At 42.8% G+C, this 17,142-nt stretch overlaps 1 protein-coding gene across 2 annotated transcripts in view; it reads right to left on the bottom strand.

Annotated features, from left to right (window-relative positions):
* Snx30 (sorting nexin family member 30) overlaps positions 1–17,142 on the bottom strand; it is a 108,985-nt gene that overhangs the window by 21,273 nt on the left and 70,570 nt on the right. For both annotated transcript variants that reach the window (XM_042696121.1, XM_042696130.1), the window contains exons 5-6: positions 14,329–14,524; positions 12,813–13,012 (exon numbers count right to left, since the gene is read on the bottom strand). In XM_042696121.1, coding sequence (XP_042552055.1) covers positions 12,813–13,012; positions 14,329–14,524 — 396 coding nt within the window. The remainder of the gene's footprint in view (positions 1–12,812; positions 13,013–14,328; positions 14,525–17,142) is intronic.

Here is a 17,142-nt window from a genome sequence, read left to right as displayed (position 1 = left end):
ACCATTTAGAGCCTGGGCACCCAGTCAGGCAACTGCCTGATGCTGAGAATGAAAGACTCAGAAAGGAAGGGCACCTGGAGGAAACACATCCTCCCATTGCCACCCTGCCCTGAGAGGCCCCGGCTGTATGGAAAGGGAGCTTTGCAATCACAACGCAGGGTTTTCTCAGAACTCAACACAAAAGTCTAAGTCAACCTGGAGGCATGGCTCAATGGTGATGCCCATGCCTAGAAAGCACAGGCCCCAAGTTCAAACCTCAGTAATCACTTAAAAAAAAGGTGTAAGTCAATACAGCTCTTATTTATATTAACATTTATTATAACTAATAAAAATCATATATGGAGAGTGTACATGTATATATATATACATATATATTGTAGACAACAGGTAGTTTCAAAAAATGTACTATGGTATGGCTAAGCTGAGATAATTGATATATGCAAATATATGCAGTACCTCATACTTATTTTCTATGATGAGACCAATTAAAATCTATTGTCTCATGAATAAATAACATATATATGAGGTACATATATACAATGGAATTTTACTCAACTATTAGAATATATTATGTCATTTGCAGGGTAATGAATGGACCTAGAAAAAATATGCGTTAAGTAAAGTTAAGCTCAAAGAAACAGATGGTGCATGTTTTCTCTCATATGTGGAAGCTATATGTAAACTACAACATACATGAAGGACATATAAGGATCTACACATATACACACAAACAAACTGACTAAAGGGTGGTGTATACTTAGGGGAGGGAGACAATGGTGAAACTTCTCTGAGCAACTCATGTTTTAACAAAATGAATACCAGGAAGCAGAATGTTTGGGGGGAAGGGCAATTAAGAGGGGTGTGGGACACACAAATGATAGGGCGAAGGGTAAGAAAATATAGTTATATTCAATGTACACTAAGTAAAAATTGAACTAGATATATTGAGGGTAGGGATGGGAGAGGGAGGAATGGGGGAGAACGATGAAAAGAGTGGCATCGATCAAGAGGCAATGTACTTATAAACTTACAGAACTGTAACCTCTTTGTACAACTACTTAATAGTAAATTTTTTTGAAATCTGCTTTCTCAACCATCTGAAGAATGTAATACATGTACAGAATATAATACCTATATAGAATATAATACCTGTAATCACTAGAAATATTCTTGACTCTTTAGTTCACTGAATGGATCTCTAGTGGATTGATTTATTTATTGATCTATCAGCCATTTCCACTAACCCTGCCTTATTAATGGATTTATTCATGTGGTCAAAAAACAAAATCAAAATAAACAATAATTTTGAAAATTCTTGCTACATAGCTCAGTTGATGCAGAGAAACTTACATCGTCCCACATTACAGTCAGTTGTTTTTCAATTGTTGCATGATCTGCTGTTTCCTTGACCTTAATTTTGTGAAAATACGTCACCCAAAAAGCAAACTGTTGCGCAAAAAGCAAAGTAAATGTATCAATTTAAGTGATAAGTAAAAAGTTTGAGATTTGTTGAAAGGCAGAATGTCTTTAGAAGTTGGGATGCATTGTGGCAAAATGAATCAAGCACCCACAGTACAGTTCTGAGCATGGGTAGTTCTTTCTCAGGGGTGATATCCTTGACCTACTAACCCACAGATACCAAAGGTCATCCATATAATTGCAGTTTAAGTATTTGTCCTCTACTCTGGGTCAGGTACAGAAAGGAATAAGTGCCTAACTGATGGTTCCGTCTGAAGAGGTGCTGACCAGTGTGAGGCTGTGTATGCTATAACAGTAATGCATGCCCAAGATAGGATTCTAGAACCATGCCTCAAGCCTGCTAGCATGAGTACTAAATGGGCTAAAGTAGTCCCAGCCCCAGATGGAACTAAAGAAGCTGGGAGCTCAGGTTGTAGGGGTAGGAAATTCTAGCTCTTAAACCTGTACCAGTAGGGCAAGTAGGTCTTTAAATCTTTACCTCACCTAGTCTCAGCTCTGCTACTAAGATCCCACTGTGAGAATCAAAAGCTGTCAGTTGACATTGCAGGAAAAAAAAAAATCAGTTTGATCAAAGGGGTTTATTTCTTCTTCTGGGAGAATAAAGAATGGCAAATCAAGAATGACAAGACCTTTCCTTCTTACTCACTCAGAAATCAAGGTTGCTATGAAAGTGTCCCACAGGAGCCTTTCAGCACAGTGTGAGGCAGGGTAAGAGGTAGACACCTTGTTGACATGCAACAATCAGTAAGAATCTCATAACCAAAGCTCTTCAGACAGTGCCTCAAAACATAGCTGGGCCAAAGGCTTTCTGTTCCTTGCTCTACTCTACCAAGCTCTGTTGAGGTCGCCAAGGCCCTTGGGAAGAGGGCTAGGGAGAGGAGATACACCAAGTCCATAGGTTTAAAATAATCTAAAGCAACTCTCCTTCCTGACCCCCAAAGGCAGCAGGGACCACAGGATGCGGCCATGCTTTCCTCAGACTGCTGCCCTATCCTTGCCTACGCATCCAGAATGCTGCCCCCTGGAGCAAGCTGGCCAGGGTATCTGTGCTACTATCTGGCGTAACCGGACAGCACACACAGCTCCACACAACCCTTCAGAGGCAAGTGGGAGGGCATTATGCCTGTCTTCTAGACAAAGAAACATGGTGCAGTAGCAGAACACCTGTTGGAGGCCATATTGCTGGCTGATAGCACTACAGTAGTGCTATCTGTCTCTTCTTCTTGCATCCTAGCTTAGGGTTCAGCCTGACTACAACCCAACCAGGCTAAAGGATGAGAAGCACCTTTTAAATCAAGACCCTGTCTAATACTACCAACAGCCTCTGCACATTGTTGGCCATGGTCCAGAGAGCAGCACCCTCCCCCAAGCCCCAACACCACATCCACATGCACAGTCAAACCTGCCTATGGCTGAGCCTGCAGTGGGGTGAGACAAGCAATGCCAGTTAGAGTCTGCAGAGCGGCCCCTCCACCACACACAGACAAGCACAGAATATTTACCTGAACCTCTCCCAGAACTTTTTAGGGATCTCTGATTCTGGCAGACAAGACATACAAAAGAAATGAAAGCAAAACTGTTCACCTCGTACTCGGAGATGGACTCACACTCAGAAAGGACTTTTTTCTTTGTAGGACTGAGCTCTGAACTCAGGGCCTCATACTTGCTAATAAATACCACAGAGCCATACATACTAACAGCCCTGTTCTCCACTGGAAAACAGCCACAGAGTCTCAGCTCCCTATGAGGAGCCACTATCTGCCTACTTTTAGGCTTCCCATCATCACTGGGATCACAGGCATGTGTCACCATGTCCAGCTTCCTTCATGGAGACAAAGCTTCACAACTTTTCTGTTGGGGCTAGCTTGAAACTGAGACCTTCCAATCTCAGCCTTCTACATAGCTTGAGATTGTAAGTGTATGCCAGTGTACCTAGCTATCAGTTGAGAAGGGGAATCTCAAAATAAACTTGGAATACATTTCTTTAATAAATACTATTGTTTAGTGTAGAGCTTTTCAGCATGATTTCAAATAGTTCTAAGTAATCCAGAGCACCACTGTCTTTCTTTTCAGATGAAAAGAGGAAATGGTTCAGTTTAACAAATGCCTTGCAAGGAAGAGTAAACAGATGGAAAGAGATTTAAAAATATTTAAGGAACCTAAAACCAATGTATGGACTTTATTTGGATCTTAATTTTTTTGGGGGGGAGGGGGCGATATGAAAAGTTTCTAGTGGACTAGAGCTGTAGCAAGTGGTAGGGCAATAATCACGAACAAGAAAGCTAAGGGATAGTGCTAAGCTTTGAGTTCAAGCTTTAATACTAGCACAAACACTAAACAAAACAAAATAAAAAACAAAGAAAAATGCTAGGACAGTTTAAGTAGTAAGTAGGTATATGAACCACAGTGAGACATCCATTTTTGATTTTATAGATGTGCCGCTAATATAGTTCTTTCGCCTTGTTAAAGGAACGCTTGTATTTTAGAGACATATACTGACTATTTTTATAGGAAGAGATATCATGTCCACGATTTGCTTTAAAACAGTCTAGGAAATGAGGAGTGGAAGTAGCTGGGAACAGAGTGGGCAACGCTGGCGCTGGCTGGGGTATACAAGAGGCACATGTGGGCTATCATGTGGGACATGTGCTAGACTTTTCACTTCTGGACATGTTTGAACTTTTCTACAATAAAAACATTAAACAATAGAAACATAATACCTGTCATTCACAACTGTTTACAGCAAAGTAATAATAGCCATTCTGAGGCACAGAACTGTAGCATTCATGACATATTTATGGCAATCAGCCTTTATCCTACAATGAAACCTGCCTGGAAGAATTGGATCACAGATATAGTCTGTGGCTTGGCTCTCAACATCACCATTGGATTTTCCCTGGGAAAACACCAGAATGCTCAGTAGTTACAGGAAAGCTCAAGGGTCCTTTCTCACAGCTCCTGCCTGTCCCATGTGCTCACACACTGTGAGGGGGAAAAGGCAGTCTAGCAGTTTCTAAGAAGCCTCTTTTTTTTTTTTTTGGTCGGCCGTGGAGCTTGAACTCTGGGCCTGGGCGCTGTCCCTCAGCACTTCAGCTCAAGGCGAGCGCTCTACCACTTGAGCTACAGCGCCACTTCCGGTTTTCTGGTGGTTTATTGGAGATAGGAGTCTCACAGTCTCTCCTGCCCGGGCTGGCTTTGAACCGCGATCCTCAGATCTCAGCCTCCTGAGTAGCTAGGATTACAGGCGTGAGCCACTAGGGCCCGGCTCTAAGAAGCCTCTTTAAGTACACAGATTTTGAGTTTGCAGTTCCTGTGTAAGAGAGGTGCCACGTATGGGTGTGAGGGGAAGGCTGGGAGACCACATGAAAGTAGCAGGCAAACAACCTGGTGCTATCACAATGTCTGAGGAAAGGATTGCGTTCAGGCTGCCCCAACCGCCCCCCTCCCCCGTTTTTTTTGTCAGTCATTGGGCTTGAACTCTGGGCCTGAGTATGTCCCTCAGCTCTTCAGCTCAAGGCGAGCACTCTACCACTTGAGCACAGTACCATTTCCAGTTTTCTAGTCGTTTTTTGGAGATAAGTCTCACAGACTTTCCTGCCGGGGCTGGCTTTGAACCATGAGCCTCAGATCTCAGCATACTTAGTAGCTAGAATTACAGGTGTGAGCCACTGGCGCTCAGCCAGGCTGCCCCTTTTACACATTTATTTCATTGAAAATGAGACCACTTATGAGTTACATGTTCCCGGGCAATTTGGTAATACTAAAGCCACATTTCTCCCTAAATTTGGGAGATGAAGACAAACGGAAAAGGCAAAGACCAGCATAATCTCAACTCTCAAACATAATTAGTGATAACACATTCTTTTTTTTTTTTTTTTGTCGGTTGTGGGGCTTGAACTCTGGGCCTGGGCGCTGTCCCTCAGCTCTTCAGCTCAAGGCGAGAGCTCTACCACTTGAGCTACAGCGCCACTTCCGGTTTTCTGGTGGTTTATTGGAGACAGGAGTCTCACGGTCTTTCCTGCCCGGGCTGGCTTTGAACCGTGATCCTCAGATCTCAGCCTGAGTAGCTAGGATTACAGGCGTGAGGCGTGAGCCACCAGCGCCTGGCTTGATAACACATTCTTAACATACTTTCTGAATGACCTTTCTGATGCTCTACATTTGTTTTTGCATTCTCACTCCTGTTATTCAGATGTTGGGTCTTATAATGCGCTACCCTAATTTCTCTCCTAATTTACCATCTGTCTTGCTTCATTTTATATGTGATTTCCTTAAATCTTTCTTCTAATTCTTCTTGACATTTTCACTGCTATCATAATTTTAATTTCCAAGAGCTCTTTGTTCTCTGAATTTAAAAATAAAAATCTTACTTTATGGCTGTGATACCTTGTTATTCTGAAGGTATTAATGATTTTTATGGAAATTTTATTCCCCTTCAATAGTTCATTCAATATGTATTTTTATTTTCCTTTACTACTGATATTCATATCAGAATCTTCCTTTAAATATCTTGTGGCCCGTTGCTCTTGGCATATTAGAAGCACTTGTTGCTAATTCTCTGAGGGGACTCTGTGAGGTCTTTTCACCGAGCCTCCCCTCCTTATCCTTCATCCACTAAAATTTGTATTTCCAGCCTTTTCTCCTGTTCAAGGTTTTCTGGAAAAGGCCCTTATAGTCCTTGCATGGAAGACATAAAGCTGAACTGAGAGTCAAGCAGGAGACTTATACCAAAGGCCCTCAAGCTGAACCTGGAGTTCTTTGCTCCTAGACTCGCTGATTTACCCCTGCCAATAAGCATGCCTACCGTCTGTCAGCATGAAGAAATGACAGTGATCCCAGAGGAAGGAGGGGAGAGAATCGGAAGCTTTGGTTCTGAAAAACTTTTGACCTACAACTCTCCAGCTCCAAGTTTCCTCTGTCCCAGAGGGACTTCATGCCATAATTCGTGAACTATATGAAGGGCAGTCTCAATTATTTTCTCCAATTCATTTTTTTTGGGGGGGGGCCAGTCCTGGGGCTTGAACTCAGGGCCTAGGCACTGTCCCTGAGCTTCTTTTGCTCAGGGCTAGCACTCTACCACAGCACCACTTCTGACTTTTTCTGTTTATGTGGTACTGAGGAATTGAACCCAGGGCTTCATGCATGATAGGCAAGCATTCTACCACTGAGCCACATTCCCAGCCCTCAGGGTTTGTTTTCTTTTAAGTCAACTTTTCACCTCTCATTTTGCTAACTCCTGAAGTTGTTTTATTATTGTTTCCTTGCTTACTGCTCTTTGTCTCTGTGGCAATAAGACACAGACAAGGACAGACAGACAAGACAGACAGACAGACAGACAGACACACACACACACACACACACACACACACACACACACACACACACACGTTGAAGTTTACAGAGAGAGAATTTAAACATGTATTCAGTCTGCCATTACTGGGGATCTCAGAGTTTCAACATGTAGATTTTTCTTATTGTTTTAGATCTTAAGAGATCAGGATATACATTTCACATCCTGCTTCTTCATATGTTCATTTAAAGTTGCAAGTAATAATTTCTTGTTTGCTTTGAAACAAGGTCTCACTGTGTAGTGCAGGTTAGCCTCAAACTCACAATCCTCCTGCCTCAGTTTCTCTAATTCTGAGATTACAGGGTTGCAACACCAAGCCCAACCTCATAATGCAAGAAATCAGCCCCTCAATCTACAATCACTTTTGTTCAAAACATAGTCTGATTTTTCTCTTCACAACTCAATCTTCAAGAAAAATCTTCATTTCTGCTTTTGAGCACTGAAAAAGACAAACTAAAGAATAACATGTCAACTGTGGCAGCAATTTGACTCACTTTCTCCACCTTGTGGCTCTCAGAGGAAACAATGGGACAGCCCAGTATTTCAGCATCTACATCTCTCACCTTAGTCATAATCCATATCATTAAATCCAACAGTAGTCAATACTTGCTGTACCCTTAAGAGTATTTCTCTTGGCTCACTGAGCCAATTGTCTTTTTTTCCCCTCCTACCACACCAATCACTTTCCAGGCTTCTTTGCTATTTGCTCATTTATCTTCATTCTTCTTTAATTAGGATTTAGAACATAATCTCACCCTCTAAATATATGGATCCCATCCACCCAAGGCACTCTCCTTTAGTCTTATAGATCATCACCTCACTCCCCCCACTCTTCCTTTTTCTCCTTCCTTTCTTCTTCTCCTTTCCAAGGCCCTCTTTCCCCTTCTTCTTCTTATCCCCCTTGAACTCAGGGCTGGACATTGTCCCTGAGTTTTGTTTTGTTTTTGTTTTTTTGCCACTTGAGCCTTAGCTGGACTTCAAGCTTTTTGTTAGATAATTGGAGATAAGAGTGTCATGAATTGTCTGCCAGGGCTGGCTTTAAACCGCTATTCTCAGATCTCAGCTTCCTGAATAGCTAGGATTATTGGCAAGAGCCACTAGCGCTGTTTTTGTTTGTTTTGTTTTTTGGGTGTTTTTTTTTTTTCCACTTTTTGACAGTACTATGGTTTGAATTTAGGGCCTGGCACTTGGTTGCTGACTTGGCTGCCACTACTACTTGATCCACACCTTCAGCTTGATTATTTTGCAGATGGAGTATTAGAAAATTTTCCGCCCATACTAACCTCAAACCACATTCCTCCAGATCTTAGCCTCCTGAATCACAAACCATATAGATTACCACAGTGGTAAGACTATCTGGCCTTTCACCCAAAACATGCCCCCATCCATCCTCTTCTCTTCTCTATCACCTCCCTTTGCTCCCCTCGACAGCCTCCTGAACGGTCTCACTCCCACACATTCATTCTCTTACCATCTAGTCTTGGCATAGTGCACAGGGAGTAGACTTCGCATCCTACTCCTTCCCTGTACAGCGCCAAACAGCTCCCCATCTACTTCTTAGAACAAAATTAAGTCTCTTGTCAGCCATGGCCTTTACAATGCACCTATCTCTGACTTTACCTACCTACATGTGCCCTTACTCGGAGGCCTCCATTCACACTGGCTTAGTGATGTGCAGACACCAAGCTCGAATCAACCTGAGAACCTTCGCACTTAGCCACTCCCTCTGCCTAAATACTCCATACTCAGATCCTCACACAGCTAACTCCCCCAAGCCATTCAAGTCTCAACCAAAGCCACTTTCTTCACGTGGCTCTCCCTTACAACGTGCACACTTATTCAGCCCCCTCTCACTCCAGCCATCCCCAACACCTCAGGGACAAGCATGTTAACTGACTTACAGATAAAGCTTACCTCCTGAAAAATAATAAGATGTACAACATACGATGGTTACATATTTGCACCCTATATGGATATGGCAGTGTGGGAACTAAGACTTCTGTACTAGCCTCCTTAACCAAGGTTTCTCTGCCTCCTGGCCTTCACATAACAACTCTAGTACTCAAAGAAGCACCACCAGAAATTGAGTGAGGAAGGTTCTCTAAGATGGCCACTCCTGACCCACCTCTGGCCTCATTACAATGCCACACAGTGTACAGGATATGAAATCCCATATGGAGGCTTATGTGCAGATAAGATGTCCACAGGGGGTGCAACTTGGGCACCCCTCCCTTTCAAGAGCTGTCTTTCCACACTTCCTCACAATCCATGCCTTCAACCATCTCTTGTAGTACAGGCTGTTCTCAATGTTAACTGCCTAAAAAAATCTCACTGCTCCATTAGTTCCATGTGGTCTGACAATGACCCCACTTTCTTTGTGCTCTCTCAACCCCCAATAAGAACTGAATGTACCCGGCCCCGAACATCCTTAAGGAGATCAAATTGAGTCCAGCCTTGAGAAGCCAGAGATCACCTCATTTTTCTCTTGGCATGTGGTCAGCATACAGCTGGTAGGTAAGGGGTCACTGCAACCGGGGACAGAGGAAAGATTTATCTACAGGGTTCTGCTTCTTCATCTATAAGATGAAAGATGATCACAAGGTGATTCCCAAAGTCCCTTTCAAACTCAGGAAGGACCACAACCACAGCTCCATTAGAAGAATGTTTCAAGGATCCCAGTATTTTCCCCGTCTAGTGACCTTCAATTAACACAAGTTCAGAGAACACTGACTACACATGACTTTTGCTGACTCAAAGTCAAGATAAAAGGGATAGGATACAAGATGTCAGCTTGGAAGAACTCCCCAGCAAATCAAAGCTAGCAGCCTCTTGGTTCTGAAACCCACCAAGCAGTTGAGGAACCTGTCCCAGCCAGCCCCTTGGTAAGCCCTTTCTTCTCACTTTAGTTTTCATAATGCACACCAAAGTCTGTCTTGCTTACATCTAAAAATTGATCAGTTATTTTGAAGATGGAATTATGTGACTGTCTTGGAGAAATTAAGTATAGTTAAGAATTCTTTGTTGGTATGATGCCATATATCTATAATCCCAGCACACAGGAGGCTGAAATAAGAAAACCTTGAGTTCCAGGCTAACCTAGGTCAATAGCAAGACCTTGTCTCAAAAAAACAACTTCAGGAACAGCAATATCCAAAGATAAACCCACCACACACACACACAAAAAAAGATAAACCCACCACTCATCACTGTCCTACAGTCTAGTCTTGGCTGCACAGACCCTAACAACCTATACACACACCTCGCTTTGCCATCAGGTTACTCCTGTCCAGCCCAGTACACTCTGCAGGGATATCTTTCTTCCTGGTGCCAAGGGAGAGGCACGTGGCCTCTTCTTATTAATGAGGTGCAGCTTAGTGCATTATGAGGTAAGCTCAAGTTTCAGAGACTAACCATCAACATTCCCTCTTTACAATGTCCTGCCCTGGACAATCCTCTCCCAGCCTGATTAACCAGACTGCAGTTTCTTCTGGCCCCATAAACAAGAAACACAGTCCACGTGCCTTATGCATGGAGTGAAGAATGAGAACAAACAAATGTTTGTTTGACATATAACTTCAGTTACTAACACAGGTTATGAGACTATCAATGCAATAACATTTTGGTGAAGATTCCAGATAAATCCTTGCTAAATAACAGTTTAAAACTCTGCTTCAAGCACAAGTATATATTAAGTGTTAACACACTTGTCACCTTGTAGAAGCAAAGAAATTTGTACCATAACATCCAAAATAATGTGCAGGTGGGTTGGCTTTCTGGTCTGTGTAAGGCTAGGAGCAATCTGATAAAGCATTTTATCTTTTTAAAAGAAATTTAAATCCAGGAACACTCTGGGGATTGTAAAACTTATTATTTTTTGTTCACAAAAACACACACTATTAACTTCATAAATAAAGTAAAATATTGTGGTTCATTTTAAACCAGGTTGTCTTTCTATGCTTGTGTCAGCTACAGAATTAAAAATGCAATGTACAGCTCTCAATTGCTTAAAAAGGCTGTATGATGGAGGAAAAGGAACAGCAAATATGTGACTGAAGTTCTGGTTTCCAGCCTCAGTTCCAGTAACTCCTAGCCAAGCTGCCTGAGGCTTGGGGTCTCCCATTTGCACTGTGCTCTCCCATGGCCGTTTTCATTTCCAGACAGAGAAATGCCCACATTTTCCTGGCACTGAGGATCAAGCTCACTGTCTTGGAAAGTGTTCCATTAGCAGCTTCCTAGGGTAGACAGGAAACCATAATTCGCTCTACAGAATTGAACAATCCACGTTCCACAGTCCACATCTGAACATGGATCAGTACATTCACACCTGGTGAAATAAAGCACGGATGATGGGTAGTGGGAGTGTATCACATCATTCTCTCTGCTTTGGGGTATGCTTGAAGTTTTCCATAGGATAGTTTTTGTGTTTTTCACAACTAGTTGACTTGTTTTTCAAATTCTCCTTCTCTAGCCATAAAATACTTTCATAGTTCTTTGATATGTCTGGTTTTCCATCCAATGATGATTGACAGCTCAGTCAACCAGGCCATTTCTAATGTAATGCCCTAGATCTGCCCCAAACTTGATAATCCAGAGGTCTCACCTGGAAGTAGGCAGGCTGCTTGGAGGTGGCAGCCCCACAATGAGCCACGTATCTTTTTCTCTGCATGGAGCTACCATCCTGGGAGTCCTCTGCGGTCACAGGAAGGAATATTTACCTTCACAGTTCTTCTGTCTTGTCTCATTCATGCTGCTAGATCGAAGCCACTCTGCTTCCTATTCCTTGTACATTACCCCCTTCTCCCTTGCTTTAAAAGCTTTCATAATCATAACAGTTTTGTTTTAAATTTCTCATTGCTTTGAGTTAGCTCTCTTTTTATTCCTTTTGCCGGGCAATGGGCACGTCCTTTAAAAATACCTTGAACTCTAGTAGATTTTCTTAAATTATTTCTTCTGTAATTTCTTGGAGTTCTCAGCTTCATGCTGAACCTTTGGGCTTAATCTGTAGGCTTTTTACCTTTCTTCCACACTTTTGATACTTCTGCACTTTCGTTTTACTTTCCAATTACTTTGTCTTATTTTCCTCAGCCTTACTTTCCAGCTTCATCATTCAACTGGCTTCAGCAATCATGTTTAACCTCTAGGAGCTCTAACTATTCTTTCCCCAGGCATCCTGCCCTTGTTTTGTGGATGATTTATCTCCTTGAATTCTGAGGACACTAACAAAAATTTTTCCCAAGCTACTTTTCCATTTTCATTTAATTCACATACTTTGATTACCATGTGTTCTTTTCATATGCCAATGATACTGGTTCACACGTCTGACTCTGCCCTAGGAAGAAGCAAACCTGTATTCACGACAAGCAACGATCCATTATTTTGTTGCTTTTTTTTTTGGCAGTACTCAAGTTTGAATCATAGCTCTGTACTTGCTGAGCAGGCACTCTACCACTTGAGCCATACTCCCAGCCTTGCTTTTTGCTGGTTATTTTTGATAGGACCTCACTTCCAGTCCAGGAATGTGCCACCTTGATCTGCCTAGTTTAGGCTTCTCATAATTGCTGGGGTCACAGACTCATGCCACAGTATCCAGCTTCTACCTATGCAGATTAAGCTAGAAGACTTTTCTACCCAGACTCACCTGGAATCACAGCCTCCCAAGTACCTGGGATGACTGGTGTGAGCCACCAATGCCTAGCTCATTGATTTTTTTTTTTTTTTTTTGGTCAGACCTGGGCCTTGAACTCAAGGCCTGGGCATTGTCCCTGAGCTGCTTTTGCTCAAGGCTAGCACTCTACCACTTAGAGCCACAGTGCCACTTCTGGCTTTTTCTATTTATGTGGTATTGAGGAATTGAACCCATGGCTTCAGGCATGCTAGCCAAGCACTCTACCACTAAGCCACATTCCCAGCCCTACCTCATTGATTTTTGATAATGACTACTACAACAGAAGTACCCACATGCACAAGAAGATACCCAGCTTACCTTCATGGAGTCGGAGTATAAAATATATTCCCTGAGCACAGGCAGAAAGTCTTCTGTCATGTCATCTGTCAGCTCTTCCAAGGCTGTAGAGCAGTTCCCAATGCAAGCTGACACTCCCTCCAGGGGCTCGGTCAGCTCACCTTCTAAGGCACTCCACGTGGAGTACACAGGCCCATATTCTCTGAGCTCTACCAGGTACTCTACAGAGGGAGGGAAGCCAGTTACCACTGGGAGCACTCAGTGGAGTCGCTCAACAAAGATCAAACTGGTACATTAAGATACGGAGCTGTGACCACTCCCTCTTCTGAGCATTCTCTCCTCCTAGTACAAAACCATTCCTAACATAATTCTTCAAGACATCTAAAAGCCGATGTAACATCTTGGTCTCTGGATAATAGAGACCACAATGCCATATCGAGAAAATGGGAAGAGATATATCTTCAGAAATAACCACTTGCCTACCCACACTGTGAAAGTTTTGTTTGTCATTCATTTATTTATTTATATTTTAGAGTCAGTAACTGGGTTTGAGTTCAGGACCTGGAGCTTGCTTGGCTAGCTCACATGGCTGGAGTTCTATCATTTGAGCCTTATCTCTAGCCAAGTTTTTTTGCTGGTTATTTTGGAGATGGAATGTCTGCCCAGAAAACCTGAACAATTAGGGTTACAGACATGAGCCACCAGAGTTTAGCTGTAAAGCAGCAGGATTTGTTTTTGTTTGTGTGTGTGTAAGATGGGGCGTAGGTACCGCCCCTGAGCTTTTCTGCTCAAGGCTAGTGCTCTACCACTCTGAGTTACAGCTCCACTTCTGGTTTTCTGGTGGTTAATTAGAAATGAGTCTCATGGTCTTTCTTGACTGGGCTGGCTTCAAACTGCAATCCTCAGATCTCAGCTTCCTGAGTAGCTAAGATTATAGGTGTGAGCCACCAGCACTCACTGGAGCAGCATTTTAATAGGCAATGGAGCCAGACTTTTTTTAAAAAAAAATAAGTTTCGGAACAATTTTTAAAGAAGAAACAAAAATCAGACTCCATGGGAGAACAATGAATGTGGGAAACATTTTGCTGAAGAGATTGTGGTCTTCTGTAAACATACTCAAGTACCTCCCAGTGTGAAGGCTCACTGGCTACAACTCTGGCATATGCAGACTCTCTTTTTGAGCCATCCTCCTGCCTAAAAGGTTCCTAAGTTCATTTTTACAGCTTTCATTCATCTGGGTGAAGGGCAGTTGCATCCACACCTCCATTTCTAAAGCTATAATTAAGAAAAACAGGAGGAAAGACCTGGAGGCTCAGAAGCAAGTGCTTGCCATGAGAAAAGCACACATAAAGATGAGATGCATTACTTTCTACTCACAACCAGCACCTCCTCTCCCTGTATCTATTTAGCTGGTAAACAATGGCCTGGTTCTATCACTGCAGCGCTTGCACAGTTTCATTTTACTCAGCACATATGAATGCCATTGCCGCCACCGTGGGCCCCTGCACATGATTAGTGTCTTTGGCAGAGTGCTCACCTATTTCTTCTTTGATGATCCGCTGGGCTATTCGATCAATGGTTCCCAGTTTGAGTGCGAAGGTGTCTAAGTATTCGCCTATAGCTGCGAACTCCAGAGGCCGACTCCTCAGCTTGTAGCCTCCTGCGACGTGTTTCACTGACTCACCCACCCGTGTCAGCAATGCCATGCCCTGCTTCTTGTAGGCATTCAGGTCCTATGGACAACATAAACAAACTCAAAGTGCTCTACACCCCATAGCCAGGACTGAGTGAGCCAAATGCTCAAGGCAGCCTCTTGTTGGAAATAGGAGGACTGGGACAACAAGGAGCTGACTTAGTCAACCTGTCCCTTACACTCTAGTGTCCCCTAACTGACATCATAACCCCCAGACTGGCACATCCCAGGTCCCTGTCCAGATTTTTGTCACCATTGCTGGACTCCAATCTCTCCAGTCAAGACCACACACCTGAACCCCCGTCCTTCAAACACACTGTCTCAAACATTACTTTTAAACTTGTAACCCCATGTTGTCTATAGGAACAAAATTAAAGAGCTGGTATTCATTCTGTTCACTTGCATCTAACTGAAGCCACATGACAGGAAGAGGAAACTATACCAGAAGCATGGATAGAAAACACAGGCCAGAAATGATTCTATCTGCACTTAACAAGAGTTTGGCCCCTGCTTTTCTTAAGGACGAATGCAAAACTAGGAAATATGTGCATATGCAAATGTACAGAACATACTGACCTGCCTGGTATAATAAGCACCTTCCTATCACTAACCTGCAAGAGGATTCTGTAGTGCCTTTGTTTGTCCTATGCACTGGTGCATTCAAAATGGTTTTTTAGAAGCTACAGATTCTGTTTGTCCACCCTCCATATACATAGGGTGTTCAATCTTAGTTCCCTAGAAGGGAACATAGAACAGGGCTACATTCCTCAGATTTAATGAAGAACAAAAATTCCATTGGGTAATGTGGCTGCCCAACAACCCCTCCCTGTCAGACACACTTCCTCCTCCATGTAGCCTTCATTTCTACTCCATCCTATGCCAGCCAGCCCCAGCCAAGGCCTCTGCCCTATTCATTATCCACTTTCCTGCCTGCATCGTCCACTTCTGTCCTTCAGTGTGTAACACAAGAGCCATGTGTAAAACAATAGCAATTCCCACTAATCTATCTCCATCCTGTGCCCCATTAAACTCTGGTTGTCTGGGAGACTGTCCTGAAGATTCCATCTAACCTCCCACACTCTAGACAAGAAACAATCTGCCCATTTCAGGCTTCTCATCATAAAAGGGAGAACAAGTACATGCTACTATGCATGCCTAGCTTCTTCCAGCCTCCTAAGTAGCTAGGCTTGCAGGTGTGAGCCACCAATGCCTAGCTATTGGCTGATTCTTAAGGACACTTCCAGTTTCATGTCACAAGGAAAGAGAATGCCTTTACAATTGCTGCAGAACAGGTAACTCATCTAGGAATGAGTAATGCAACCAATGATAAAGGAAACCATGGGGGAGCTTGGGGAGGGGGCAAGCAACTACTATTTAACCAGGGTGCAGAATAAAAATGCTGTAGAAACAGTACAATAATGTGAATATACTTAGCACTACTGATCTGATCACTGGAAAGTGGTTAAGCTGGGTAATTTTACATCATGTGTATTTTGCCATAATGGGGGGTGAGGGGGAGAAAGGGGTAAGGCCAGCCTCAGACCACAGTTCTTCTACTAAAGGCTTCCTTCATTAGCCAGTATCACAGACACATGCTACCATACCCAGCTTGTCAGTTGAGAAGGGGGCTCCCTAACTTTTTCCTGGGCTTGCCTCAAGCCATGTTTCCCCATGATGCTCCAGGTCTCTACCTCATAAGTAGCTATTATAGGCATGAGCCATTACATGCAGCCAAACAACTTTTTGGAAAAGAAAGGAACAAAGAAAAGAAAGGTAGTACTATGCAGTAAATTTAGTTCAACAAGTAGTACCAAACTAGGGTTGGAATTGGTTTTGTTTAAAGACATCTCTTCTATATTCACTTAAGTGACGCTAGATTGTGGCTGACATACTAAGGGACACTATACATTTTTTTTAAAATTTCATTTAGTTTGAACCACAAATCACTTTCTCAGTCAGTATCACAGATATGTGTCTGTGTGTATGTGTGTCTGTCTCACACACCATTTCCCACTTAATCTTCAAATAGATTCCTAGGAGCCAGTTATGCCTTTCTCTTCCCTGCAATAAAGAGTCAGCTTAGTCTTGACAACAGACAGCAGACAACAACCTGAGGGAGAAAGTTAGCTGTACTTCTGGAAAATAAGATGGACCTAACTTTAAACCCAAGTTGAAAGAACTATTCCTGAAGACCCGATCACCAGGAAATACTGTAAAAAACAACAACAACAACAACAACAACAACAAACCAGCATCCAACCTGTGGTGAAAGGCTTGGGAGGAGGGCAATCAATTTGGTGTGTTGTCAATGAGGCTTAACGTTAACAGAGACTAAAATAACAAAACTAGAGGACTTTGCCAGGTGGTTTCCACTGAATGCAGAATGAACCCTTCTCTAATGCCTTTAATACTGGTTGATATTATCTGTAAATGTTTCTCCATTTTGCAACTTTGACAAAAAAAAAAAAAAAAGGACAGTATCTGGCCCTCAATCCCTTGTCAATTTAGAACATTTTACATTTTGCCTGAATATACAAATATGGTATCCAAAAACCCATATGGGGCTGGGGGAAGCTCACATAAGGATCTGAGCAGTGACCCATTTTTGTAGGCAGTATAAGTGGGGCACTGCAGGTTTTCTAGCCAGTCCTGCCAAGA

Source organism: Dipodomys spectabilis, unplaced genomic scaffold (assembly GCF_019054845.1).
Source record: "Dipodomys spectabilis isolate Male_0828 unplaced genomic scaffold, ASM1905484v1 ptg000006l, whole genome shotgun sequence".
Classification (NCBI taxonomy): Eukaryota; Metazoa; Chordata; class Mammalia; order Rodentia; family Heteromyidae; genus Dipodomys; species Dipodomys spectabilis.
The sequence above is the reverse complement of the archived record's forward strand: the minus strand, read 5'-3'. Positions and strand labels throughout refer to the sequence as shown.